This window comes from Salmo trutta, unplaced genomic scaffold (assembly GCF_901001165.1).
Source record: "Salmo trutta unplaced genomic scaffold, fSalTru1.1, whole genome shotgun sequence".
In the NCBI taxonomy this organism is placed as follows: Eukaryota; Metazoa; Chordata; class Actinopteri; order Salmoniformes; family Salmonidae; genus Salmo; species Salmo trutta.
In genome coordinates, this window is record NW_021823154.1 from 1,234,576 (window position 1) to 1,261,870 (window position 27,295).

The 27,295-nt window shown below is 41.8% G+C and overlaps 2 protein-coding genes across 2 annotated transcripts; both read left to right on the forward strand.

The window, feature by feature from the left end:
* Positions 1 to 11,082: 11,082 nt before the first annotated feature.
* Positions 11,083 to 18,412, forward strand: LOC115189378 (uncharacterized). Its single transcript, XM_029747947.1, has 11 exons — positions 11,083 to 12,272; positions 12,356 to 12,529; positions 12,809 to 12,982; positions 13,878 to 14,051; positions 14,131 to 14,304; positions 14,944 to 15,117; positions 15,637 to 15,683; positions 15,820 to 16,393; positions 16,680 to 16,723; positions 17,347 to 17,502; positions 18,381 to 18,412. The coding sequence occupies exons 1-11, from the start codon at positions 11,119 to 11,121 to the stop codon at positions 18,410 to 18,412; spliced, it is 2,877 nt and encodes a 958-aa protein (XP_029603807.1). The 5' UTR covers positions 11,083 to 11,118.
* A 103-nt stretch (positions 18,413 to 18,515) lies between these two features.
* Positions 18,516 to 25,726, forward strand: LOC115189424 (NACHT, LRR and PYD domains-containing protein 1b allele 3-like). Its single transcript, XM_029748049.1, has 7 exons — positions 18,516 to 18,673; positions 18,806 to 19,020; positions 19,209 to 19,471; positions 19,629 to 19,757; positions 24,479 to 24,605; positions 24,681 to 24,710; positions 25,194 to 25,726. The coding sequence occupies exons 1-7, from the start codon at positions 18,525 to 18,527 to the stop codon at positions 25,526 to 25,528; spliced, it is 1,248 nt and encodes a 415-aa protein (XP_029603909.1). The 5' UTR covers positions 18,516 to 18,524; the 3' UTR covers positions 25,529 to 25,726.
* The last annotated feature ends 1,569 nt before the right edge of the window (positions 25,727 to 27,295 follow it).

The window sequence follows — 27,295 nt, forward strand, 5'->3', positions numbered from 1 at the left end:
GGCAATAATGTGAAAGCATATACAGTGTTGAATTGAGAAGATAAGATATAATGTTGATTAGGGATATGCCTATCGGGTGAAATGGAGCAGATGGGAAACAAAGTGAAAATGACATGACTTGGGAACACCTCTCAGAACCTGGGGCCGAAAGGGGAAGACTGGGTGGAAGCATGAGGAAGCTTTTTAGTGCTTTTATTTTTGTGGATTCCAGCAGAAAAGTATCCTGGAGGCATAGAGTCAGGTGAAGAGAGAGTGGGAATTGTCATGGTCTCAGATTTCGGTTTTCATGAATATATTTATGCATGACATATCACATTGTCAATACTGTTGTGTTTTTGTTTTACACTTTCCAGGTGCTTAGGAACCAGAAGGAGAGGGGTCGCCAGCTTCAGCTGGAATGTTAGTTGGTGTATGATGAGTGATGGAAATAAGTGGATGTATGGTGTAATCATAAAACAGAGGCCATAAGTCTCTAAGAAGGGCTATATAAATAAATTTGATTTGATTTGAATGCCTCACAGAAAGAAGGCAGAAACCTGAGCCAGGACCAGAGGTTCCACGTCTGGTGATCCAAGGTGACCAGGTCCGAGTGTTCCAGAAGAAAGGAATGAGCCAAGGAGGGAGGGTCCCTACAAGGTGGCTTGAACAACGTTAACTGCTGTCCAGGTGAAAGGAATGAGCCAAGGAGGGAGGGTCCCTACAAGGTGGCTTGAACAACGTGAACTGCTGTCCAGGTGAAAGGAAGCAACACCTGGTACCATCTAAACCACTGAACCAAAGTCCCGTCGGAAAGGAGGAGACAGGCAGGAGACAGGCAGGAGACAGGCAGGAGACAGGCAGGAGACAGGCAGGAGCCAGGCAGGAGCCAGGCAGGAGCCAGGCAGGAGCCAGGCAGGAGCCAGGCAGGAGCCAGGCAGGAGCCAGGCAGGAGCCGAAGAGGAGGTGGATCGAGGAGCAACTTCCAACAGCAAACAGACACTCTCTCCTGAATATACAGAGAGTCCAGGGATGGGGAGGAGTGACATGCCTGTTGCTCCTGATGACATACCTACGCTGGCAGATACCCTTGACAGAGGTGCTGTCCAAGGGGACGTAGAAACAACGACAGGAGAATGGAAAGGAGACTTTCTGTCCTCACATGGTCTTCCTAACAAACAGTGAACCAGGACAGATGAAGAACGGTAGAATGGCCTTGACAGCAACAGCGACAAACCTAGAAGAAATTGTAAAATCACCTCCCACTAGAGATTAGTACACAACAGCTAAACGTAGGATGGACAATTGCAATTTGTGTAGCAAATCACTTTTGTCTGATCTTTTAATAGTACCTGAACTTGCATCTTTTGAAGAATGTGTTAGATGGAAAATGTTCAATGTATTCAGAGAAAATACTGCATACCTTTGTGTAACATAGAATGCAGCTTGGCATTAGGTAGCACTAAAGGTAGAAGTGAAATAAACAAAAATATGTTGGGAGAACATGAATGTGCAACATATGACTTAAGAACTGAATTAAATGGTCCTCATAATGATAGGTTTACTATGGTAAAAAGTAGATATGAATGTTTCTACAGCTATGGAGATAATGGGATAGATGTGAGAAACACTACAGTTAATTGTTAAACTATTTGGGTGTTAGAAACTGCAGGAGTTAGTAAATTTGATGATAAAAGAATGATTATGGATCACAAAGGTACATGTGGTAATATAACTCAAGTAACACTATCTCTTGCAATATTAAAGAATCAGGACATGATTGCAATGATTATGGTGTTCAAGAGTTTCCTGTTTTAGTAAAGCTCCTGATTATTATGTGCTTGATTGAAAACTGGACTGATGCAATATGTATAACCTGGTAATCTGCTTTTAATACTGTTCAACATACCTTGTCTCAATTGAAGCTTATCCTCAATACTGACAAAACTAAACTACTGGTGTTTTCTAAAGCAAGAAATAGACCTCTGAACCTTTCACCTATTACTACCTGTCAGGGCAAGGAGATTGAGGTTGTAACCTCATATAAATATCTTGGAATTTTGATTGATGATGGCCTCTCTTTTAAAATGCATATTCAACAACTTACAAAAAAATTGAAGCTGAAATTAGGATTTTATTTTAGGAATAAGGCTTGTTTTTCTTTTGAAGCCAGAAGGAGGCTAGTATCAGCTACATTTATGCCTTTACTAGACTATGAGGATATTTTATATATGAATGCTTCCGCTCAGTGTTTGAGATCAATTGACACCCTTTACCATGGCACTTTGAGATTTATTTTAAATTGCAAAACCCTTACGCACCACTGCACTTTGTATACCAGGGTTGGCTGGCCTTCTCTAGTCACTCGTAGGCTCAGTCACTGGTTTACTTTTATTTACAAAGCCATTTTGGGTTTACTACCTTTTTATTTGGGCATTTTTATTGTTCAGAAATGTGGTGGGTACTCTCTTCGTTCGCGGGACTTTATCTTGCTAACTGTTCCAAATGTCCGAACTGAATTTGGTAAAAGGGCTTTTATGTACTCTGTGCCATCGTCTTGGAATGCCTTACAAAATACTTTTAAACTGGAAGAACTTGTCCCGATTGGTATTTTTAAATCACTGATGAATGATCTTGAGACTGATTCCTTGACATGTCAATGTTTTTAATTTGCTGTTTCTGATTTTGTTATATTCTTTGTTAATTCTATGGTTCTTACTAGATTACTTGTAGTTTTTCATGTTGTTTGTCTAATTTTTGTAATGACTTGGCGCTGCCTATCTTGGCCAGGACGCTCTTGAAAAAGAGATTTTAAATCTCAATGAGCCTTTCCTGGTTAAATAAAGGTTAAATAAAAAAAATAAAAAAATAAAAAAAATAACCTGGTAATCATTTACTATGGAGTGTATTGTCTATTTTCCTTTCTACCTTTGACAAGGGATAAATTAATTTAGAACTTCTGAATTTTGTATACTTAAACTTGTGGGTAAAATGTGGAAATTCCGGTTACAAGTGTCCATGGATCATGTCCTTAGTCTTGTCATGACGTTGGCCTCTTTGGGTACAGGAAGGACAGTTGATCCCCTCCCCTTTGTACCATCACCCAATCTACCTTCCCCCCAACCCAGGGTTGTAAAAATTCCAAGAGGAGAATCTACTACAACATGTTTCATAGAGAGACAAAGGAAATTCTTCCAACTCATAGAATTGGAGAACCGAGCGACATGTGTGTTCTGGAGAAGATATGGAAGATTGATGAAGACTCCAGCTACGAACTGATCCGCTTGGTACAATTTTGTGATACTCAGAAGAGACAATATAGCCATATTACCATAAAACTGTTTATATAATAGCCTCAGCGATGAGACTGGCATCATAATGGTTGTATAAAATGTATTAATAAGGATAAAGCTATTTGTAATACATTGAGATGCTATGTACTGATGTTAATGTGATAGAATTGTATTTCTGTAACCAAGTCTAACTCAGTCATAGGCACGCCCCCAGGGACACATACAGGACCAGGCGTCATTTGACAAGCCTGTTCTATGGGCACTATAAAACACCCCCTGATTTACATTTCTACAGACCAGGCCTACACTCCATTGCGAGTTGGCTCATAGGTTCGACCATCCAAGTACTCTACTGAAAGTGAACTATACCACGTGGTTAACTTTTACTATCGAGACCGACAGAATGAGAACAAGTCTTTGATATTAATTATTAGTCTGCAGCTAAGTAAATTATATCATCGAACGCGAAGACCAACCACATCCATTCTATGACGACATTAATGAATGTCGCTCTGAAAGATCCATTCTAACCGAGAGAGAGAGAGAGAGAAAACGCGGACAAACTCTCCATCAGAACATAACTCTTCCAAAGGGATCCCGACGACACATGAGCGTAAATATATATTGATTGCAATTGTTCCCGAATGAGTGAGCCTTCAATTGTCAATTGTGAATATTAATGAACTCTGTGTAACTTCTCAGCTTACCGTTTATGACCCATTGTCTAACAGACCAGCCATGCTTGTTAGCCATTAGGGCACATTACTATACCAATCCTTTGTGATGATAATTACTGTTTGTATGTTTTCTGTTAATTACTTAGTGTAGTAAAGAAATTATTTTAAGACAATTGATGTATCGATGATTTTAGTAAAGACTGGGTTCGTGCAGATACAACAATTTACGACGTTTGGGAATGAGACTTGACGCGAGGTAAAATACACCATTCAAACCAGAAGATAATCGGCCTATATTATAATATAGGAAAGTTATATTAGGAAAATTATAACTTTGTAATCTGAATATTTTTCTTGGTGCCCCGATCTCCTAGTTAATTACAATTAAACGATTAATCAGTTTAATCGCGTGATAATAATTACAGGGAGTTAATTGATAAACCTATCTTCAGTTTAATGGTACCCAAAGACACGACAGTCCTTTAGCAAGTGTTTTCATTTGGGATTTCACTGTTGTTACAGAGGTGTCTGCAAGGAAGGATCTTGTTTAAGTGTCGTATTTAGAATGACTATAGAAGGGTTTTCTTATTTTCTTTATGTTTTAAATAACTGAGATAACCTCAGGCAAGGCTATGTATTACATGCTCATGCTTCCTCATAGTATACCGATTTGTTATCATTTCTATTCTAAGTTTGACTGGATCTTTTACTCCTATATATATATGTTATTGAAATGGAGATGTTTTGTCCAGTATATAATTATGCTTTATCTTTTCACATTTCGTTCAACAAACTTACTATTCTATGATTATTATCGTTTTGCTTCCATCCCTATTTTCTCTAGTTTAACCATGTTTTGTGTGGGACTAATTAGTCCCAGAGGAGGGATTTATGTGGGAGAAAGGTAGACGTGCTGAAGGAAGGAAAAAACCTAGATACATTAGCGAGGGGAAGAGGAGACTGGCATCTGGCACTAAGTGGAGATAACAGGGATATATGGCCAGATGGATGAACCTAAGTAGGGACCACACAACGGCCAGGCAAGCTAATGTATGGCCATGACTAAATATATGGCCAGATGGATGAACCTAAGTTAAGTAAACAAGGCCCGGATACACTTAGAGAGAAACACACGAGAGGATAACAGGAACACAACCAAGCGTAAGCATGCATTGCATGCATTATTTTCTTATCCACATGAGGAGATTTTGGCCACCATTATGTTAGAAATAAGAGCAGATATGAGCGTTATCCTCAGATATGGGTGTTATCCATAGGGTTGAAAGATAATGGTGGCAGAAAGCATAGGGGGCTTTACTTCATTTACATAAAGGATGGACCTATGTATTATATGTGCATAAAAGCAGAGCCGGGGCCTGAGGAAGTCAGTTGTTCCGCGGACCGGCTCAGCTTTACTACTCTGTATTAAAGTCTATATTGAATTTACAAGTTCTTGTAAGAGTGTTATTCTTAAGACAATTTTCCACGACAGGATCTGAGAGGGTGGTCCGGCTCTAGGACCTGAGAGGGTGGTACGGCTCTGGGACCTGAGAGGGTGGTATGGCTCTAGGACCTGAGAGGGTGGTACGGCTCTAGTACCTGAGAGGGTGGTTCGGCTCTAGGATCTGAGATTGTGGTGTGGCTCTAGGACCTGAGATTGTGGTGCGGCTCTAGGATCTGAGATTGTGGTACGGCTTGTGCCAATATTCCATGTAACTCTTATGCTGTGAAAACTTTCAGCCCCGGGAACCAGGACCAGGAACCGCTCCGCCGAAATCACTATGATTTCTATCTTCCTGGACCTTCTCTCCACCTTGGCAGTTCCCTTAATTACCACAGCTATAAAGGCCACAAAGTCCACCTTCTCTCCACCTTGGCAGTGCCATTATTTACCACAGCAATAAAGGCCACAAAGTCCACCTTCTCTCCACCTTGGCAGTGCCATTAATTACCACAGCTATAAAGGCCACAAAGTCCACCTTCTCTCCACCTTGGCAGTGCCATCATTTACCACAGCTGTAAAGGCCACAAAGTCCACCTTCTCTCCACCTTGGCAGTGCCATTAATTACCACAGCTATAAAGGCCACAAAGTTCACCTTCTCTCCACCTCAGCAGTGCCATTAATTACCACAGCTATAAAGGCCACAAAGTCCACCATCTTAACCTTTAAAATGTCAGGATCCTGTTGGTGAAAGGAAACCCCTGCATCCTGCAGTGAAGGCCTATCCACCACCATGGACTCTTCTGATGCACCATTCAAACCCTCAACCCTTTTCACAGCTGCTGCATATGAAATGCTCTGTACAACCCTGACTTTGGCCACCTCGTTCTCTTTCCCACTTGTGGGGCATTAGGAAGACGTGGAATCATGGTTCCCACAGCAACTGCACTGGAGTAGGGAGAGACTCCATAGAGCCGTACTACCCTCTCAGGTCCTAGAGCCTTAGAAGGGAGATATGGAGAACTACAGAAGGAAGAAGTTGGAGTTTTGTTTGTTTTGGCTATGTACTATTTTTATTAGTGTGGATTAAGTTAGTTTCACTATTACGCATGGATTTATTTTAATTTGTTTTTTATTTTTGGGTTTCAAACCGTCCAGTTGGTGGCAGCAATACATATTTTTTGTGTATCGTCCGCCATAAAACCACAGAAGAAGAAGCAGAAGAAGAAGAAGAAGAAGGGACGTTGTCGGGGAATAAAGATGTTTCATATGTGAGTAGCGTTCTTTCACAATTTAATGTAGAAATCGAGAGAGAGATGATTTAGGGGGTAAGACATCCGCCAAGTTAATACAATATTGATTTAAACTTTCAAGAATTATTATTTTAGGCTTATTTACATTGTTGTTGATTCATAGTGATCAGCCTAATCAATAAGATGTGATTTGATATAGGCTACAGGGCTATGAGGTATGGTATTATTGTTATAGGTGACTGACAGCACATTAAGGTGATTATTATCTGCATGAAATATTGTGGAAACTGGCTCACTTTCACTTCCTGAAAGAAGACGTGCATCAGAATTATGTATAGCTGTCATTAAATAAAATAGTCTGTCTCGTCAAGTAAATGTGATGTTCAACAATGTGCATATAAACTATTTAAATGTAGGGCTAAATCACATGTTAAGTTTAAAGCTTTCTGGTGACAGATCAGGAAGGCGGTGGTCCGTTTGGCGACTGCAGGTGCGCTCGATATAACGTCACCGGCTCATCTATGCGCATTGTGAACCCCGGGTTGAATCATCAGCACTCCTTTTCTCAGAATGTAAACCCCGGTGCGCCGGGCGAGATAAACTGATCGCACCTCAAGTGAACTCAAGCACTGCACTGCAGCATGCGTCTATTCACTAAACCAGGGATGGACAACTGGCGGCCCGGGACCAGTAATAAAACATTGTTTTGGAACTCAGTCTGGGTCTCAACTTACTGTTGACCGTTAGAATAATAGAAAACACATGGTGCAGTGTGTAAATGTGGTTCTGTATCAGCAGTCAGTCTATTAGCCCATGTTAGCTACATGTTTTTAGATGGTAAATTAGGTAAATCTCCCAAAATATCAAATTGGGTATCAAATGAAAGCTAAGAGTTTATGTTTTGGAGAACTCAGAAGGCAACCATTTTCAATCTTAAAAATGATGCATAAATAATGGTTTTGATTTCTGGTCAAACAGATGGAAAAGGGGTCTTAGAAAACATCTACCAGAAACAGTCTAAAAAGGTTTTAAAAATACATCCAAACACAATAATGTTGAAGTTAAGACCCCTGACAACTAATATCAACACTTATATTTAGTTTTGGATAAATTATTGCCTTCTGTTAGTTTAAAAAACATTGCCTTGTAATTCTGTTACCAAACAACACATACACAGTATCTTTAAGATATTTGTAATTTCTCTCCTCATTAGGAGGGAGGATCATGAAAGTTCACCGAAGTACCAATTTAGTTTTTACTGATTTATTAAGTGATTAAAACTCCATTGCAAAATGTGCAGAATTGCAGGAAATGAACATTAAATGTGTTATATTCGCTGTTAAGAGGGGAGCCACTAAATATGTTTTGCTCGGCGAGGTGTAAGGTTGTGGGGTTACTAATATACATTTTTACTTATGAATTATTAAATGATTAAAACTCGTAATTATGTTACCAAATCTAAAGCTAAAATAATTAAGAAACTCGTTTGAAAAAATAAAACTATAATCATTGATTCCAAAAATAAAATAAAAACCATCATAAATTATGTTATGTTTTTTTTTCTCCCTTCTATACATTGTCTGGTAAATGCTGCCAGGAAATGATGATGTTTCAAATAGGCCTAACTTGTTCATCACTAGTCTCCCTAGACAGACAGGTTGCCTCCCACAATGTACCAATGTTCCTGCATGCAAGCAAAGACTGTCTATTATATTGAGAAGATACTCAAGTGACCGCTCTAACAATGGAAATGCATGTCCTCAAAGAGGGAAGGCAGGCGGGAGGAGGCGAGATCTGGTGAGACCATGTAGCCATTATAGCCTCTGTGAAAGCATGGGCAGTGCCATTGAAGATATCTCCATTTTAAAGTAGTACATTTTCTTATTCATTGGCTGATTGCTCCCAACTCATAGGAATTCCCACCCAGTTGACTACTTTATAATGGTGGAAGGCCTCAAGCACAATGTCCATTCTAAAACAGATTATATCCATGATGAGACCTCCATCTCTATGACAACAGGCACAACTCCAATATAAAGTATTTTCCCTCGTAACAACCTAACCATTACGAAACTTCTATTAGATCAAATAAGCCTCACGTAGCAAATTCGTAATTCCATTTTTTGTTGACCAAATTCGACAAACTCTCACTGACCTCCATACAACAACTCCTCACATCGTGGGCTTATTTTCGTGGACAGAGTTTTCACTGAGTAAAACCTCTCGCTTCGCCTCTTCCTCTCTGATACATGTCTGTAGAAGTTTCTGAGGTCAGTTGGGACAGAGAGGAAGAGGCGAAGTGAGAGGACTTACTCTGCCCAAAATCTGTCTTTTATTTTATTTCACCTTTATTAAACCAGGTAGGCCAGTTGAGAACAAGTTCTATGAGAGTGTGGAGTTACGTGAGGCTTATTTGATCTAATAGAAGGTTTGTAATGTTTAGGCTGTTACAGATGTACTGATATAAGTGGATGGATGTTGCATTCCAGTGTTATGATACTGATGATTTGTCTCCATAGATGGTTTGTTTATGTTTCTACGGTTGTTGTTAGAAGGAGTAGAGCTGTAGGCCTACAGCTCCATCTAGTGGTTGAGTTGGGGACAACAGATGTTGACAAATGTCAGCAAATGGGGATGCAAGTCAAATCAAATGAATAACATATTGGACTGTGTATGTTTGAATACAATATGAAGTCTGATTTAACTCTTGGACCTCAGACAGTAAATGTGTTGTTAATGGTTCTTCAGCAATGTTCAGAAATATTGACTGTTCTGTTATTTCTTATTGCAGCTGAGTGAGTTGTGACTTACATCTAAAATGAGTCTCTCTGGGGAGAGAGGGGAGGAGACCACTGCCTCTAAAACGAGTCTCTCTGGGGAGAGAGGAGGAGACCACTGCCTATAAAACGAGTCTCTCTGGGGAGAGAGGAGGAGACCACTGCCTCTAAAATGAGCCTCTCTGGGGAGAGAGAGGAGGAGACCACTGCCTATAAAATGAGCCTCTCTGGGGAGAGAGAGGAGGAGACCACTGCCTATAAAATGAGCCTCTCTGGGGAGAGAGAGGAGACCACTGCCTCTAAAATGAGTCTCTCTGAGGAGAGAGAGGATGGGACCACTGCCTCTAAAATGACTCAAGACACCAGTTCTAAGAGGTAAGAGATGACATGTAAAATATACAGTTCTCTTAAAGATATAAAACTAAAGAGAAAAGTGTTCCCAAATTACATTAAATGTAGGTCTATATCATTAATTTAAAAGACAGAAATGGATTTACCAATTGCAGACTGTAGCTTTATAAAGAAACATCAGGACTTCTAGAAGTTCCACTATACAGTTGTTAAAATGAAGTAGATGGGGTATTGATGAGATATTGATGAGGTGATCTGTCTCCCTGTTTTGTTCAGTGTCCAGAAGCCCAGAGCAGAGTCCCTTACAACCAGCCTGCTATCAATGAAGAGTGATCAGCCACCTGCTTTCAGCCAGGAACCATTTCCAGATGACAATAAGGAAGTGGAGAGTTTGGACAGTGACGATGCATTAAAGATCACACACAACCTTCTGGACAGAAGAAGTAAGACTGTATTTCATACAATATTACAAAGAACGGTACAAAGGCCCTTATAAAACACGCACACACAAACTTATGAGTCCCAACTCTCATTGTTTTCCTACAGGTCAAACTCTGCTTACAGTCCAACAAGACATTAAGGCTATACTGAAACACAAGTATCAACACATATCTGAAGGAATTGGACACCATGGAAACCAAAGTCTGTTAAAGGACATCTACACAGAGCTCTACATCACAGAGGGTGGAAGTGGAGGGCTCAATAATGAACATGAGGTTAGACAGATAGAGATGGCATCCAAGAAACAAACCACACAAGAGACACCAATCAAATGCAACGACATCTTCAAGCCTTTACCTGGACAAGACAAACCTATCAGAACTGTGCTGACAAAAGGAATCGCTGGCATTGGAAAAACAGTCTCTGTGCAGAAGGTCATTCTTGACTGGGCAGAGGGAAAAGCGAATCAGGACGTTCATTTCATGTTTCCTCTTCCTTTCCGTGATCTGAACCTGAAAAAGGACCAATACAGTCTGATGCAACTTCTTTCCCACTACTTCCCAGAGCTGAAAGAGATTGACAGCATTGAAGATGGTGAAACCAAAACTGTTTTCATTTTTGATGGTCTGGATGAGTGTCGACTTCCTCTAGACTTCAAAAACAATGAGAAGTGCTGTGATGTCACGAAGCCAACCTCAGTGGACGTGCTGCTGACAAACCTCCTCGAGGGGAATCTGCTTCCCTCTGCTCTCCTCTGGATAACCACACGACCTGCAGCAGCCAATCAGATCCCTCCTGAGTGTCTTGACCAGATGACAGAGGTACGAGGGTTCAATGATCCACAGAAAGAGGAGTATTTCAGGAAGAAAATCACAGATCAGAATCTGGCCAATGAAATCATCACACACATGAAGACATCAAGGAGCCTCCACATCATGTGCCACATGCCAGTCTTCTGTTGGATATCAGCCACTGTGCTTGAGATGATGCTGAAAGAGGCAGAGAAGGATGAAGTCCCCAAAACTCTGACCCAGATGTACTCACACTTCGTGCTCATCCAAACCATTGTGAAGAACAAGAAGTACAACAAAGCCACAGAGACAAACCCAAAAGAACTGTCTCAGTCAGACAAAGACATGATCCTGAAACTGGCAAAGCTGGCTTTCCAACAGCTGCAGAAGGGCAACCTGATCTTCTATGAGGAGGACCTGAGAGAGTGTGGCCTTGATGTCACAGAGGCATCAGTGTACTCAGCATTGTGTACAGAGATCTTTAAAGAAGAATCTGGGTTGTACCAAGAGAAGGTCTACAGCTTTGTGCATCTGAGCATTCAGGAGTTTCTAGCAGCAGTGCATGCTTTAGAATCATGTCTGGACAAGAAGGAAAATGTTTTCCCCCCCAAAGCAGTCACCAGTGATGATGATGATGAGGAGAAGGATGATGACGAGGATGATGGTGACGACAATGATGATGATGATGATGATGATGATGATGAGGAGGAGATTGATGATAAGCAGGACGAGGAGGAGGAGAACAATGACGAAGATGAGGATGATGACGACGACAATGATGAAGAGGAGTCATTCCAGTTGTCTGACTTACACATGAGCGCAGTGGAGCAGGCCTTAAAAAGTAAGAATGGACACCTGGACCTGTTCCTTCGCTTCCTTCTGGGTCTCTCACTGGAGTCCAATCAGAAACTGTTACGAGGCATTCTGACACAGACAGGAAGTACAACACAGACCAATGAGGAAACAGTTGAGAGAACAGTCAGGTACCTTTCATACAAGATCAACCAGGAATCCTCACCAGAAAGGATCATCAACTTGTTCCACTGTCTGAATGAACTTGGTGCCAACTCTCTAGTTGAAGACATGCAGACCTCCATGCGATCAGGAACTCTTTCAGAAACAAGACTAAAACCTGACCAATGTTCAGCCCTGGCCTACCTGTTGCTGATGTCAGAGGAGGTGCTGGAGGAGTATGACCTGAAGACATACAACACATCAGAGGAAGGTTATCAGAGGTTGTTGCCGGTAGTGAAAACCTGCAAGAGAGCACTGTAAGTTCTGTTATTGAGTTGATGTATACAGTATCATTATAATGAAGGATTTGTATATCTAACAGATTATCTCCTCTCTCAAGACTGGATCACTGTAAACTCACATATGAATCCTGTGAGGCTCTGGCCTCAGCTCTGCAGACACCAAACTCCCCCCTGAGAGAACTGGACCTCAGCAACAATGACCTGAGAGACAGAGGAGTGAAGCTGCTCTGTGTTGGACTAACCAGTCCACTCTGCAACATACAGACACTAGTGTGAGTTAAATATCTTCAGTATCCACTGTTTTTATACTGTTTATATATTGATAGTAATTATGTGTTATTATGTTTTTAACATTATTTGAACATCTTGGTAAATATGCAGAAACATACATGAAATGTGATAAATATATGAAACTAAGGTTAAACATCTTGAGTCAGTTAGTATGTTTTTAACATAGTCTAGTCATGTCCTTCTGTTATTGTCTTAATGCATCTCATTATTCTTAAAGCTTTGCATATTTAACAGTGTATTGACATATCTCCTCTCTCCAGACTAGTTGACTGTAAACTCACATATGAGTCCTGTGAGACTCTGGCCTCAGCTCTGCAGACACCAAACTCCCCCCTGAGAGAACTGGACCTCAGCAACAATGACCTGAGAGACAGAGGACTGGAGCTGCTCTGTGTTGGACTAACCAGTCCACTCTGCAACATACAGACACTAGTGTGAGTTAACTTTCTTCAGTATCCACTGTCTTTATAGTGTTTATATATTTGTAGTTATTATGTTAACATTATTTTAAAATCTTGGTAAATATGCAGAAACATTCATCAAATGTGATAAATATATCAAACTAAGGTTAAATATATTGAGTGATTTAGTATGTGTTTTTAGTAAAAAATATAAACTATAGGAACCAAGACTTAAAAATAACTGATATAGGTCACAAGATGGAGGGAATGTTGGAACATAACTAACAAAATTGAAGTTAGCAAAAATATATGATTTATCCAGTATAAACTAATGTATAGAGTTTATTACGCGAGACAAAATTAACAAATTGTACAGCACAACGACAGAGTCATGTCTTAAGTGTGAAACTAACAATGAGTCAATAATTCATGCTTTCTGGGAATGATATAATTCCAAAACTTATGGGAGGAGTTAGAAGTTGTCTGTCAGAAGTATTACAATGTAAACATACTTTGAATCCGTCTGTCTGCATAATTCATGACATGGTATATGGGGGGTGTAGAGAGATTCCCAATGACATGGTATATGGGGGGTGTAGAGAGAGACCCAATGACATGGTATATGGGGGGTGTAGAGAGAGACCCAATGACATGGTATATGGGGGTGTAGAGAGAGACCCAATAACATGGTATATGGGGGGTGTAGAGAGATTCCCAATGAGCTGGATGATTCTCTTCTCATCAATCATCTTGTAAAAACATATACTACAAATATATAAATAAATATAGATAAAAAAAATTAAAAGGGTTGTAAAAAGTATGTTTTTAACATTGGTTAATCATGTCCTTCTGTTATTGTCTTAATGCATCTCATTATTCTTAAACCTTTGCATATTTAACAGTGTATCGACATATCTCCTCTCTCCAGACTGGATGGCTGTAAAATCACATATGAATCCTGTGAGACTCTGACCTCAGCTCTGCGGACACCAAACTCCCCCCTGAGAGAACTGAACCTCGGCTACAATGACCTGGGAGACAGAGGAGTGGAGCTGCTCTGTGTTGGACTAACCATTCCACTCTGCAACATACAGACACTAGTGTGAGTTAAATATCTTCAGTATGAGGTATTATGTGGATGTTTTAAACATGTGTTTATCATGTGCTCTTCTGCCCTCTAGTCTAGGTCAGTGTGGTCTGACAGAGGGTTGCTGTTCACATCTGGCCTCAGTCCTGAGTTCACCCAACTCACAACTGAAACAACTGGAACTGAGAGACAATGACCTGCAGGACTCAGGAGTTACACTGCTGTCTGCTGGACTGGAGGATCCAGACTGTAAACTACACACACTGGGGTAAGTACAGCTGTTTCAGTCAGGTCTGTACTGAGCTGAGTTACACTGCTGTCTGCTGGACTGGAGGATCCAGACTGTAAACTACACACACTGGGGTAAGTACAGCTGTTTCAGTCAGGTCTGTACTGAGCTGAGTTACACTGCTGTCTGCTGGACTGAAGGATCCAGACTGTAAACTACACACACTGGGGTAAGTACAGCTGTTTCAGTCAGGTCTGTACTGAGCTGAGTTACACTGCTGTCTGCTGGACTGGAGGATCCAGACTATTAACTACACACACTGGGGTAAGTACAGCTGTTTCAGTCAGGTCTGTACTGAGCTGAGTTACACTGCTGTCTGCTGGACTGGAGGATCCAGACTGTAAACTACACACACTGGGGTAAGTACAGCTGTTTTTCAGGTCTGTACTGAGCTGAGTTACACTGCTGTCTGCTGGACTGGAGGATCCAGACTGTAAACGACACACACTGGGGTAAGTACAGCTGTTTCAGTCAGGTCGGTACTGAGCTTAGTAAAACAAGTACTCTGAAAATCTGACGTTTCTTCACAATGTTTGCGTCATGGACAAATGTATGGGTGTCCTACAAGATGATTGACACCAGTACACCAACCTAAACAGCTGTTGTGTCTCTCTGTAGGCTGTCTGGCTGTCTGGTCACAGAGGAGGGCTGTGCTGCTCTGTCTTCAGCTCTGAGGTCAAACCCCTCCCACCTGAAAGAGCTGGACCTGAGCTACAATCACCCAGGTGACTCTGCAGGAGGACTGCTTTCAGCTGCTCTGGTGGATCCCACATATAAACTGATGAAGCTGAAGTAAGTCAGAATATATGTCCTAATAGTGTGAGCAGTGGTTGTGTCATATGTAGTGTAGTAGGGTTAGAAACATGAGGACATGATGGTAGAATTAAGGGGAAGTTTACCCAGCAGGCTGAGCACTCCAACACAGCATACATCATCACCACATGAATACTCTTCTTCTGCATCTCTGATATCCTGTTGGAATTGTACTCCGTTCTGTATGCAGTAGGTAGGATAGAATACCTGTATGTCTCTAGTAATGAATTGTACTCTGTTCTGTATGCAGTAGGTAGGATAGAATACCTGTATGTCTCTAGTAATGAATTGGACTCCGTTCTGTATGCAGTAGGTAGGGTAGAATACCTGTATGTCTCTAGTAATGAATTCTATTCCGTTCTGTATGCAGTGGGTAGGATAGAATACCTGTATGTCTCTAGTAATGAACTTGGATAGTGCACCAGAACACAACAATATGGTTTAAATGTTGACTGCTTTATTAGGTCTTTGTCAGTCAATAACCTGTTTGTCCTACAGTGTGGATCATGGTGGAGAGTGCAGGCTGAAATCAGGGCAGAGGAAATGTAAGTCATTTTAATCCTAATTACCTGCATATTCAGAACTATAGTAACATAGTAACTAATCAATACTTGTTCTGTACCTACAAAACAACATGTTATATGAAGATGTGGTTTGATTAAACTCTCCTTTTGTCTACAGATGCCTGTCATCTCACCCTGGACCCAAATACAGCAAACCCAAACCTGATACTGTCTGAGGGGAACAGGAAGGTGACACGTGTGAAAGAGGAGCAGCATTATGAAGACCATCCAGACAGATTTGACGGTTGTCACCAAGTTCTCTGCAGAGAAGGCTTATCTGGATCTCGTTATTACTGGGAGGTGGAGAGGGATGGTGACAGGGATGGTGACGTGGCATTCATTGGTCTGGTGTACAAAGGAATAAAGAGGAAGGGACAGGAGAGTGAATGTTGGATTGGATTCAATAGGAAGTCCTGGTGTTTATTCTGCTATGATAAAGGTTATCACTTTTACCATGCTGGAGTCCGTACGAGATCCATCCCTCGTCCTCATTCTAACAGAGTTGGAGTGTATCTGGACTGGCCAGCTGGTACTTTGTCCTTCTATAGTGTGTCCTCCTCTGGTACACTGACACACCTTCACACAGAACACACCAGATTCACTGAACCCCTCTATCCTGGGTTTTGGTTTTCCCCCTCCTACTCAATGACCTCAGTGACCCTGTGTCAGATAGATGTCCAACACATTCAGAGGTGAGTCATAGCAATGTTTCATCATTTGTTTCCTCTGGAATAATTTCTATAATTACATTAGTAGTAGTGGTGTGTTTTAATGTGTTCTGTTGGACCTACAGACAGTTAGATTAGTAGTAGTGGTGTGTTTTAATGTGTTCTGTTTGACCTAGAGACAGACTGTATGTATGCTATATCAAGCCTTTATAAGTTGTATTTAGTTTAATCGCTGTCTATCTTTCTGCTTCTCCAACACCAGAGACCATGGTGGAGAGAGTTGTATCAAGCCTGGACCTGAGGACACCAGAGACCATGGTGGAGAGAGTTGGATCAAGCCTGGACCTGAGAAATGTGAGTGTTAACTGATAATTGTTTTTAAATCAAAATTGTTTTAAGCGTTCATTGTAGTTGAGTCCCAGTCAAGGAACCCAATCATGATCTATTTGGTCAATACAAACTTAAAGGTAGAGTCAGCAATATGACGTAGATGCACATAGTAAACAGCATAGTGGGTCAATTTCCACAACAACTAAGAGTGTTGTAGCACAAGGCTAAACTTCTCCGCTGTTTTGGTCCCGTGACTAACACTCTGTAAGAGAGTGAAGAGAACCCTTGCACATGGGCTGATACTGTGTGTGACTGTGTGAGAGAGAAGTCAGGCATCTTGCTCATCACAATATCTGTGGTGCTGCTCGTACAACATCATTTAACTGACTCTACCTTTAAGCTCTAATCCTAGGATCTACCAGAAATCAGGCCCCCAACAGCTAAAAAACATGGACCAGAACGATGTTGTTTCCTGCTTCCACAAACATTAATTAATATAACACTAATGTCAGATTATGGTATGCTAATGAGTGTACATTCTGAGACTGTTGATCACTAATATTCATTTTTATCTCAAGTCTATTTAATAATTATTAATTCAATATTCCATGAGATTGTCCATTTTAAATAACTACTTTTGACTTCAGGGATTCCTCAGAGCTGTAAGACTTGTGTCCATGTTGAGGTAAGTCATAATGTCAATTCTTACTTTTACATACCTGCAGGAGTCAGGCACAGTCTCAAAGCCAGGTGTGTACTGACCAACCATTCATACTGGGATATAGACAGTCCTGTGTTCTGCTTTAGTAATATAAACACAGTCTCAAAGCCAGGTGTGTACTGACCAACCATTCATACTGGGATATAGACAGTCCTGTGTTCTGCTTTAGTAATATAAACACAGTCTCAAAGCCAGGTGTGTACTGACCAACCATTCATACTGGGATATAGACAGTCCTGTGTTCTGCTTTAGTAATATAAACACAGTCTCAAAGCCAGGTGTGTACTGACCAACCATTCATACTGGGATATAGACAGTCCTGTGTTCTGCTTTAGTAATATAAACACAGTATCAATGCCAGGTGTGTACTGACCAACCATTCATACTGGGATATAGACAGTCCTGTGTTCTGCTTTAGTAATATAAACACAGTCTCAAAGCCAGGTGTGTACTGACCAACCATTCATACTGGAATATAGACAGTCCTGTGTTCTGTTTAAGTAATATAAACACAGTCTCAAAGCCAGGTGTGTACTGACCAACCATTCATACTGGGATATAGACAGTCCTGTGTTCTGCTTTAGTAATATAAACACAGTCTCAAAGCCAGGTGTGTACTGACCAACCATTTACACTGGGATATAGACAGTCCTGTGTTCTGCTTTAGTAATATAAACACAGTCTCAAAGCCAGGTGTGTACTGACCAACCATTCATACTGGGATATAGACAGTCCTGTGTTCTGCTTTAGTAATATAAACACAGTCTCAAAGCCAGGTGTGTACTGACCAACCATTCATACTGGGATATAGACAGTCCTGTGTTCTGCTTTAGTAATATAAACACAGTCTCAAAGCCAGGTGTGTACTGACCAACCATTCATACTGGGATATAGACAGTCCTCTGTTCTGCTTGTAGTCATGCAGGATTTTAGCTGTTGTCATATTTTGTAATTCGACAGTTGAATTGATAAATCACCAGCATTCCATGTAACATTGAATAAATACATTTGATTAGTTACTTTGGTTAATGGGCCAGTTTCCCAGACACAGATTAAGTCTAGTCCTGGACCGTAAAGAATTTTCTATTGAAACTTCCATTGAGCATGCTTTTTAGTCCAGCACTAGACTCAATCTGTGTCCAGGAAACAGGCCCCATATGTATTACTGACATGCTTGTCCTTGTTCAGGACTCCACACACTGGATTCAGATTGAACCCTTGACTTCTACTGTCCAGGGAGTGACAGTGTTCAGGTAAAATAACTACTTTTAACATTTCATTCCACTTGCTAGTGTATTTCCCCATTACCTTTGGGAATAGTCTTCTAATCCAACCTCTCCATTTGACGATTGACCCTCTCTACCATATCTTGTTGTTGCCCTCAGACACAGGACACCCAAAGGGAGTTATGAGTGCACAGTGTCTGGGCTCCGCTGGCTGTGTGAGAGAGATGTCATTCTGAAGTATCACTTCAGGAACTGGGAACCCTACAGTCACCGTCTGAAAGACATGCAGTACACACAAGGTGGTCCAGTGCTGGACATCACTATGGAGTTAGGTGAACTGGAGGAAGTTCATCTGCCACACTGTGTCTGTTTAGGTAAAACCAAATAGAAATAGTATTCAGAAAGACATTTCCATGTAACTGAGTTTCACTTCCTGAATTAATTAATTAACTATTCTGGGAGTTTGAGTTTACTGTGATCTGGTACTGCATATTCTTTGTGTTTTAGTTGGATGAAAACTACAATATTTGTCTTTCTGTCTCCTTTTTATTGTGTTGTTCAGGGACCAACCCTTCCCTGAGGAATGAGATGAAGATTCTTCATGTAGAGGAACATGGAGTGTCTTTAGAGGAAGTGCATGAGGTCACCAGATTCCATGCTAAGATTCTCCATCCCAAGTTCTCAGTTATCTCTCTGATACTGAGATTACTGTCTTGGAACGTCGATGTCCACTGTGAGCTGATGCTCTATCTGACAGTGATGAAGGAAATAAATAAACTAATTCCACATCTATACCTGTTCCCCAGTAACCCCGGCCAAATACTGGTGAGGTATCATTATTATAGAGATGACCTTAACTAACCAGTGGTGCAGTTTATGTTTACACTCATTAAATGAAGATAAGTGTGTTGCTAGTTTTATGAATAATGTTTGAATTAGACTATACATTGACTGCCTGTGTATTCCATGCCTCGTTTCGCAGTCTGTGGAACAACAGGAATCAAAGTTTCAAGGGTCTAAAAGGTTTCCTAACACAAGACCAGAGCAGTCCTTCAAACTGAATAGTTCCTTCAGACTGAACATTCCCTGTTCTACCTCCATCACTCCACCGGTACAGTTTTAGTTGACTTAAAAACATGTATCTGACATTTAAGTTACAAGTCACATCTCTCTCTCTCTCTGTCTCTGTGCATGCTGGCAGTGTTTGGTGCATGCTGGGTATTGTATGAGCGAATGTGAGTGTTGTCTTGAGTTAGATCGCCTGTGGTTTCTTTCTTGTTTACTTTTCTTGGTGGTTTTCCTTTTTCTGCTGATTCAGGTTTTTTTCAGTGGTAGAATTAGATATATTGTATTTCTTGTTGAATTGTTCTGGTTTTGGTGGGGATGGCGACCCACATGGGGATGTCACTGGAGATGGCGATGGCAGTGGAGGAGATGCCCGGTACGAGATATGTGGTACAAGTGAGGAGTGTTGAGAGGGATGTGGCAGAGGGGAGTCAGGGGTCTGTGGCCTCAGTTGAGGAGGATCAGGAGAAGGATATGGATATTTCTGATATGATAGCAGCTGGCGATGACTCAATCAATCAAGGTTAGACAGGTTGTATGTATCTGATCACTACTGTAGTAGTTAATGAAGGTGGTGTCGGTGCAGCAAGGTTAGACAGGTTGTATGTATCTGAGCTCTACTGTAGTAGTTAATGAAGGTGGTGTCGGTGCAGCAAGGTTAGAAAGGTTGTATGTATCTGAGCTCTACTGTAGTAGTTAATGAAGGCAGTGTCGGTGCAGCAAGGTTAGACAGGTTATATGTATCTGAGCTCTACTGTAGTAGTTAATGAAGGTGGTGTCGGTGCAGCAAGGTTAGACAGGTTGTATGTATCTGATCACTACTGTAGTAGTTAATGAAGGTGGTGTCAGTGCAGCAAGGTTAGACAGGTTGTATGTATCTGATCACTACTGTAGTAGTTAATGAAGGTGGTGTCGGTGCAGCAAGGTTAGACAGGTTATATGTATCTGAGCTCTACTGTAGTAGTTAATGAAGGTGGTGTCAGTGCAGCAAGGTTAGACTGGTTATATGTATCTGAGCTCTACTGTAGTAGAGTTGTAAGATAACATTACTCCTGTGGGTTTTTCTGATCCCCATATTGTTACTATTGATATTCACTTGTCCTGTTATTAAGGTCAACACCTTATTGGTATTTTAATGTGAAGATATTACATGACGCCATGTTTTGGGAAAAGTTTTTGTTGTTCTGGGAAAAATGGACGGTTATTAACCTGTTAGGGTATAGGGGGCAGTATTGAGACTTTTTTGAAAAAAGATGTGCCCATTTTTAAATGCCTCCTACACCTACCCAATAACTACAATATGCATATACTTATTATATATGGATAGAAAACACCCTAAAGTTTCAAAAACTGTTTGAATGGTGTCTGTGAGTATAACAGAACTCATTTGGCAGGCAAAACCCTGAGACAGATTCTGACAGGAAGTGGATACCTGATGTGTTGAATTGACTTTGAGCCTATGCCATTGAAAAACAAAGGGGGTGAGGTATATTCTGGCACTTCCTATTGCTTCCACAAGATGTCCCCAGCCTTTACAAAGTGTTTTGAGTGTTCTACAGTGAGATCTGACCGAATAAGAGCCATGGAACGTGATGGTCCATCATTCACCCTGGCGCGCGATTTGATGGTGGGTACTCTCATTCCGAAACGTTTTAAAAGAAAACCCAATGGTCCGCCTTGAATTTTATTCATGTTCTGGTTAAAAAAGGCCCTAATGATTTATGCGATACAACGTTTGACATGTTTGAACGAACGGAAATATATTTTTTCCGTTCTTGAAGTGAAGTGAAGTCCGGCTGGCTTAGATCATGCGCTACAACACGGAGGTTTTTCGACATAAATGATGAGCTTTTTTGAACAAAACTACATTCGTTATGGACCTGGGACTCTTTGGAAGTGACATCTGATGAAGAGAATCAAAGGTAATGGATTATTTATATAGTATTTTCGATTTTAGATTCCTCCAACATGGCGGTTAGTCTGTATCGCGATGCGTATTTTTCTGGCGCAGTGCTCAGATTATTGCAAAGTGTGATTTCCCAGTAAGGTTAATTTAAAATCTGACAAGTCCATTGCGTTCAAGAGATGTAAATCTATAATTCTTTGAATGACAATATAATATTTTAGCAATGTTTTCTAATATTAATTAATTATTTTGTCGTCATGACTTGACTGCCGGTATTGGAGGGAAACGATTTCCTGAACATCAACGCCATAGTAAAACACTGTTTTTAGATATAAATATGAACTTGATAGAACTAAAAATGCATGCATTGTCTAACAAAATGTCCTAGGAGTGTCATCTGATGGAGATTGTAAAAGGTTAGTGCATAATTTTAGCTGATTGTATGGTTTTGGTAAAGCCTGTCTTTGAATCGACAATGCATTGCACACCGCTATTGTCAATGTACTCTCCTAACATAACCTAACTTTATGCTTTCCCCGTAAAACCTTTTTGAAATCGGTAAACGTGGTTAGATTAAGAAGATGTTTATCTTTCAAAGGCTGTAAGTTAGTTGTATGTTTGAGAAATTTGAATTTGTACATTTATTTGGTTTCAAATTTGCCGCTCTTGAAATGCACCTGCTGTTGATAGGGTGCGCCACAGGTGGCACGCTAACGTCCCAGGTAGCCTCAAGAAGTTAATTAGAATTTGAATCCTTGAGACAATGGTGGGAGGTTGGGAAGTCCCAAATATGTGTGTCTTGTCAACAGTATACTGCTCTGTCTAGTATTGAAGTTAAAGAGACTATCAGGGCCCTTGAACAGGACATAAAATCTATTGAATTGAAGTTGCTCTCTCAGAGGGACCCCGGAGCCCCTGGCATCAATGTTTTACCATCTGAGTTCTATAAGCACTGAGGTGCTACCCCAGCTGTCTATTGGGGGGGATTTTTATGAAGTGGTGTGTGAATCTTTTCATGAGGATTCTCTTCCTGTATCCTGCCAACGTGCTGTGCTTTCATTGTTGCCAAAAGGGAGGATTTGGCCCTTTAAAAAAAACTGGCAACCTGTTGCATTGCTGTGTGCAGAATATAAAATGATATCTAAGTGTCTCTCAAACAGGTTGATAGAATATCTGGGGCTGTTGGTCCACAAGGACCAGTCTGACTGTGTACCTGACCGCTCTATCGTTGAGAACTGGTTTCTGATAAGAGATGTTTCAGACGTTTGTAAACTGTCTGATGTGAATGTGGGTTTACTTTCATTGGATCAGGAGAAGGCTTTTGACTGTGTGGACCACCAGTACTTGTTCAAAACAATGCAAGCCTTTGGGTTTGGGGATGTTTTTTTTGTCTTGGATGAGTTTACTGTATGCTGGGGCCTCATGTATGATGAAGGTGGGGGGGTGGGTTGAGCTGCCCCATCCCTGTCCAAAGGGGCATTAGGCAGGGATGCCCAACTTCAGGACAGTTATATTGTCTGGCAATTGAACCAATGCTTTGTTTTTTAAGAGCGAGGCTTACTGCTTTCTCTATGCCAGGGGTTATGAAGGGTCCCACGATAGCACTGTCTGCATATGCAGATGACGTGACAGTTTTTATTACAGGGGGTGAGGATGTTAAGGTTCTCTCAAACGCTCTAAAGGTGTGTGAGGGGGTCTCCTCAGGTAGAGTTAATTGGGGAAAGAGTGAATCGCTGTGGGCAGGTCAGCTTCAGAAAGGGTCCACTCCACGGTTGGGATGAAGACTTTTTCTAGGCTCCGATGTCTTTCTAAAAAATAACTGACATGGTGTAGTGGAGAAGGTGTGTTCCAGATTGTCTAGGTGGAAATGGGTGCTACCCCAGCTGTCTTATAGGGGAAGGGTGCTGGTAGCTAATAACCTAGCCACCTCTACCCTGTGGCACAGACTAATGATTCTACAGTCTGATACAAGAGCTGTCCATTTCTTCTGGTCTGGACAACATTGGATTAAAGATGCAGCCCTGTACCTGCCACTGCACGAGGATGGAAAAGGCCTGGTGGACATCTCTTCTAGGATCATGGCTTTCTTGCTTCAAGCAGCCCAGAGACTGTTGTACAGTGATGGTTCTAGCAGCCCAGAGACTGTTGTACAGAGACGGTTCTAGCTGGGTGGATACAGTCTACACATTGATGAGGAGAGCAGGCTGTTTGGGCTTAGACAAGCACCTTTTCCTCTTAAAGCTGGAGGGGGGTGATTTGTCTGGCCTGACTCCATTCTATGGGTCTGTTATGCAGGCTTGGAGAGTTTGTCATGTTGGGGAGGGGTGTCCATTCTGTGCTGAGTCTGAAACTCTGGCACATCTGTTCTTACAGTGTCCCAGGTTGGTGGGGATGATTGACCTGATCAGTGGTTGGTTCTCCGCTCTGGGAGAGGTTTTCTCTTCCCAAATGCTTATATTTGGGACAAAGTCCAGGTTTAGTAGAAGGGGTGTAGTTCTCTTAACTTTGTGTCGGGGGCAGCTAAATTAGCAATTTGGAAAACATGAAAGAACAGTATTCGGGGACAAGGGTCTGTGGACGTGGTGGGAATGCTGGAGGAGATGTTGGCAGCCAGACTGAGGGTTGAGTTTGCCTGGACAGGGGTCTCTGGACGTGGTGGGAATGCTGGAGGGGATGTTGGCAGCCAGACTGAAGGTTGAGTTTGCCTGTTACAAAATGATTAACATTGATCTGTTTGAGTATATGGGTATTCAGAGGCTGTTGTGTTGTTACTGTGGAGGAAGATTTGGTGTTGTGTTTTTAATTGATGTTTAACCATGTTTTTGTTTAACCTCTCTCTCTCTCCCTCTCTCTCCCTCCAGAGGATTCATCTCATAAATAGAGACACCACACCAAGCTTTTTCAAGGTGGTTATGGAAATTACAGGGATTGAGATGGAATTAATCGGTGATGATGAGAGGACAGTATGGAAAGAAACTCTACAAAAATGTAGGAGAATGTCAATCATCACTTTTTCTGACAGATGCTGTTTAGAGTGATATAACATATTTTTGTTTCTTTCAGATGAATACATCTCTGACACCCATTCAACTAGTAAGTAAACATGAGAGATACAAACCAATGACTTGAGGGTCAGTCAACATGGTTTACTGTAGGACCTGGACTAGTCCTGATTAGAAAAGACTATCTTCAAGAAGAATGACATCTCCCCCAGGACTTTATGTAGATTAGCCTGGTTCTGAATGACCCAATGACATCTCCTCCAGGACTTGATGTAGATTAGCCTGGTTCTGAATGACCAAATTAAATCTCCTCCAAGACTTTATGTAGATTAGCCTGGTTCTGAATGGCCCAATGACATCTCCTCCAGGACTTGATGTAGATTAGCCTGGTTCTGAATGCTCCAAACTGTTTTTCTATGTCTGTGAAAGCGTCCCTAAATGTGAATATGTGATATGTTCAGGTCGTTATTGTAAAAGATAATGTTTTCTCAATACTTTTATTTTAGTAGTCTGCTTCTAAATGACTGAAATGTAAATGTAAAAATGTAGTTATTTTGTAACCTGACTCTCTCAGGTGCTGTGTTGGGGGCAGGAGGTCCGGCTGAGAGCAGTCTGACTGGTTCTGCAGAGCAGCAGCTGCTTTCTGTACGGACAGAGTTTGTGAAACGAGTGTCAAGACCTGTCCTGAATGAACTGCTGGACGGACTCCTGCAACACACAGTCATCAACCAGGAGGAAATGGAGTCAGTGAAGGTGATAGCTGAGAGGGCAGAGAAGGCACGTGACATCATCGACATGGTGTTGAGAAAAGGAAATGAGTCATGTTCCAGGATGATCAACCTTCTTGGGGAGCTGGACCCCTGTCTTTGTTCACTGCTTCAGATCAACAGTGTTGGAGTACCAACCTAATGGTAGAATGGATAGTAACAGTGTTGGGGTACCAACCTAATGGTAGAATGGATAGTAACAGTGTTGGGGTACCAACCTAATGGTAGAATGGATAGTATCAGTGTTGGTGTACCATCCTAATGGTAGAATGTATAGTATCAGCGTTGGGGTACCAACCTAATGGTAGAATGGATAGTAACAGTGTACAAACGTTATGGAGAAAAAAATATTTTATATATTGTATATATATATTGTGTGTGTGTGACGACCCTCCCGCTCTGTCACTCTGTGACGACCCTCCCGCTCTGTCACTCTGTGACGACCCTCCCACTCTGTCGCACTGTGACGACCCTCCCGCTCTGTCACTCTGTGACGACCCTCCCGCTCTGTCACACTGTGACGACCCTCCCACTCTGTCACACTGTGACGACCCTCCCGCTCTGTCACTCTGTGACGACCCTCCCGCTCTGCCACTCTGTGACGACCCTCCCGCTCTGTCACACTGTGACGACCCTCCCGCTCTGTCACACTGTGACGACCCTCCCGCTCTGTCACTCTGTGACGACCCTCCCGCTCTGCCACTCTGTGACGACCCTCCATCTCTGCCACTCTGTGACGACCCTCCCAGTCTGCCACTCTGTGACGACCCTCCCGCTCTGCCACTCTGTGACGACCCTCCCGCTCTGTCACTCTGTGACGACCCTCCCGCTCTGTCACACTGTGACGACCCTCCCTCTCTGCCACTCTGTGACGACCCTCCCTCTCTGCCACTCTGTGACGACCCTCCCGCTCTGCCACTCTGTGACGACCCTCCCGCTCTGTCTGCAGAATTCTTTCTCTTTGATCTTGTTTTCTTTAATAGGATGTCAGTGGGCGGAGCCGGATGGGTCGTCAGTGAAATGGGACACACCTGGGCTCGGCTGTGTCCCGGGGATAAATACACCTTTCCCCCATTCATTGAGGAGACTCTCTCCACCCAGACACAATGTTGTTTTTGGTTGTGGCATTTTGGGGCTTCGTTGTGTTCATTTGTTTTGGCACCTCTCAACAGCCCTCATTATCACCATCTGTGAACACATCCACTACTGACTACACACCCCATTGTTACTTGTATATAGTTGACTTTATTTAATAAATATGTTTATCTATATCTCCACATTGTCTCCCTCTTTGTTACGGACTATGAGCCGGTTCATAACAGTGGATCAGAATTAGAATCTGAATCATTTGGACCGGGGAGAACTGATCCTAGATCAACACTCCTATTCAACACCATGGGGTGTATTCACTAGGAAACAGACCTGATCCTAGATTATCACTCCTATTCAACACCATGGGGTGTATTCACTAGGAAACAGACCTGATCCTAGATCAACACTCCTATTCAACACCACGGGGTGTATTCACTAGGAAACAGACCTGATCCTAGATCAACCCTCCTATTCAACACCATGGGGTGTATTCACTAGGAAACAGACCTGATCCTAGATCAACCCTCCTATTCAGCACCATGGGGTGTATTCACTAGGAAACAGACCTGATCCTAGATCAACACTCCTATTCAACACCATGGGGTGTATTCACTAGGAAACAGACCTGATCCTAGATCAACCCTCCTATTCAACACCATGGGGTGTATTCACTACGAAACAGACCTGATCCTAGATCAACCCTCCTATTCAACACCATGTGGTGTATTCACTAGGAAACAGACCTGATCCTAGATCAACCCTCCTATTCAACACCATGGGGTGTATTCACTAGGAAACAGACCTGATCCTAGATTAT

Bases quoted from the DNA above. Each gene is read 5' to 3' on its own strand.
- LOC115189378 (XM_029747947.1), top strand. From the start codon at position 11,119: ATGAAGACATCAAGGAGCCTCCACATCATGTGCCACATGCCAGTCTTC. The intron at 12,530-12,808 runs GTGAGTTAAATA...TCCTCTCTCCAG, and splicing joins TGCAACATACAGACACTAGT to ACTAGTTGACTGTAAACTCA. The intron at 14,052-14,130 runs GTGAGTTAAATA...TCTGCCCTCTAG, and splicing joins TGCAACATACAGACACTAGT to TCTAGGTCAGTGTGGTCTGA.
- LOC115189424 (XM_029748049.1), top strand. From the start codon at position 18,525: ATGCTTTTTAGTCCAGCACTAGACTCAATCTGTGTCCAGGAAACAGGC. The intron at 19,472-19,628 runs GTGAGGTATCAT...CTCGTTTCGCAG, and splicing joins GTAACCCCGGCCAAATACTG to TCTGTGGAACAACAGGAATC. The intron at 19,758-24,478 runs GTACAGTTTTAG...CTCTCCCTCCAG, and splicing joins CTACCTCCATCACTCCACCG to AGGATTCATCTCATAAATAG.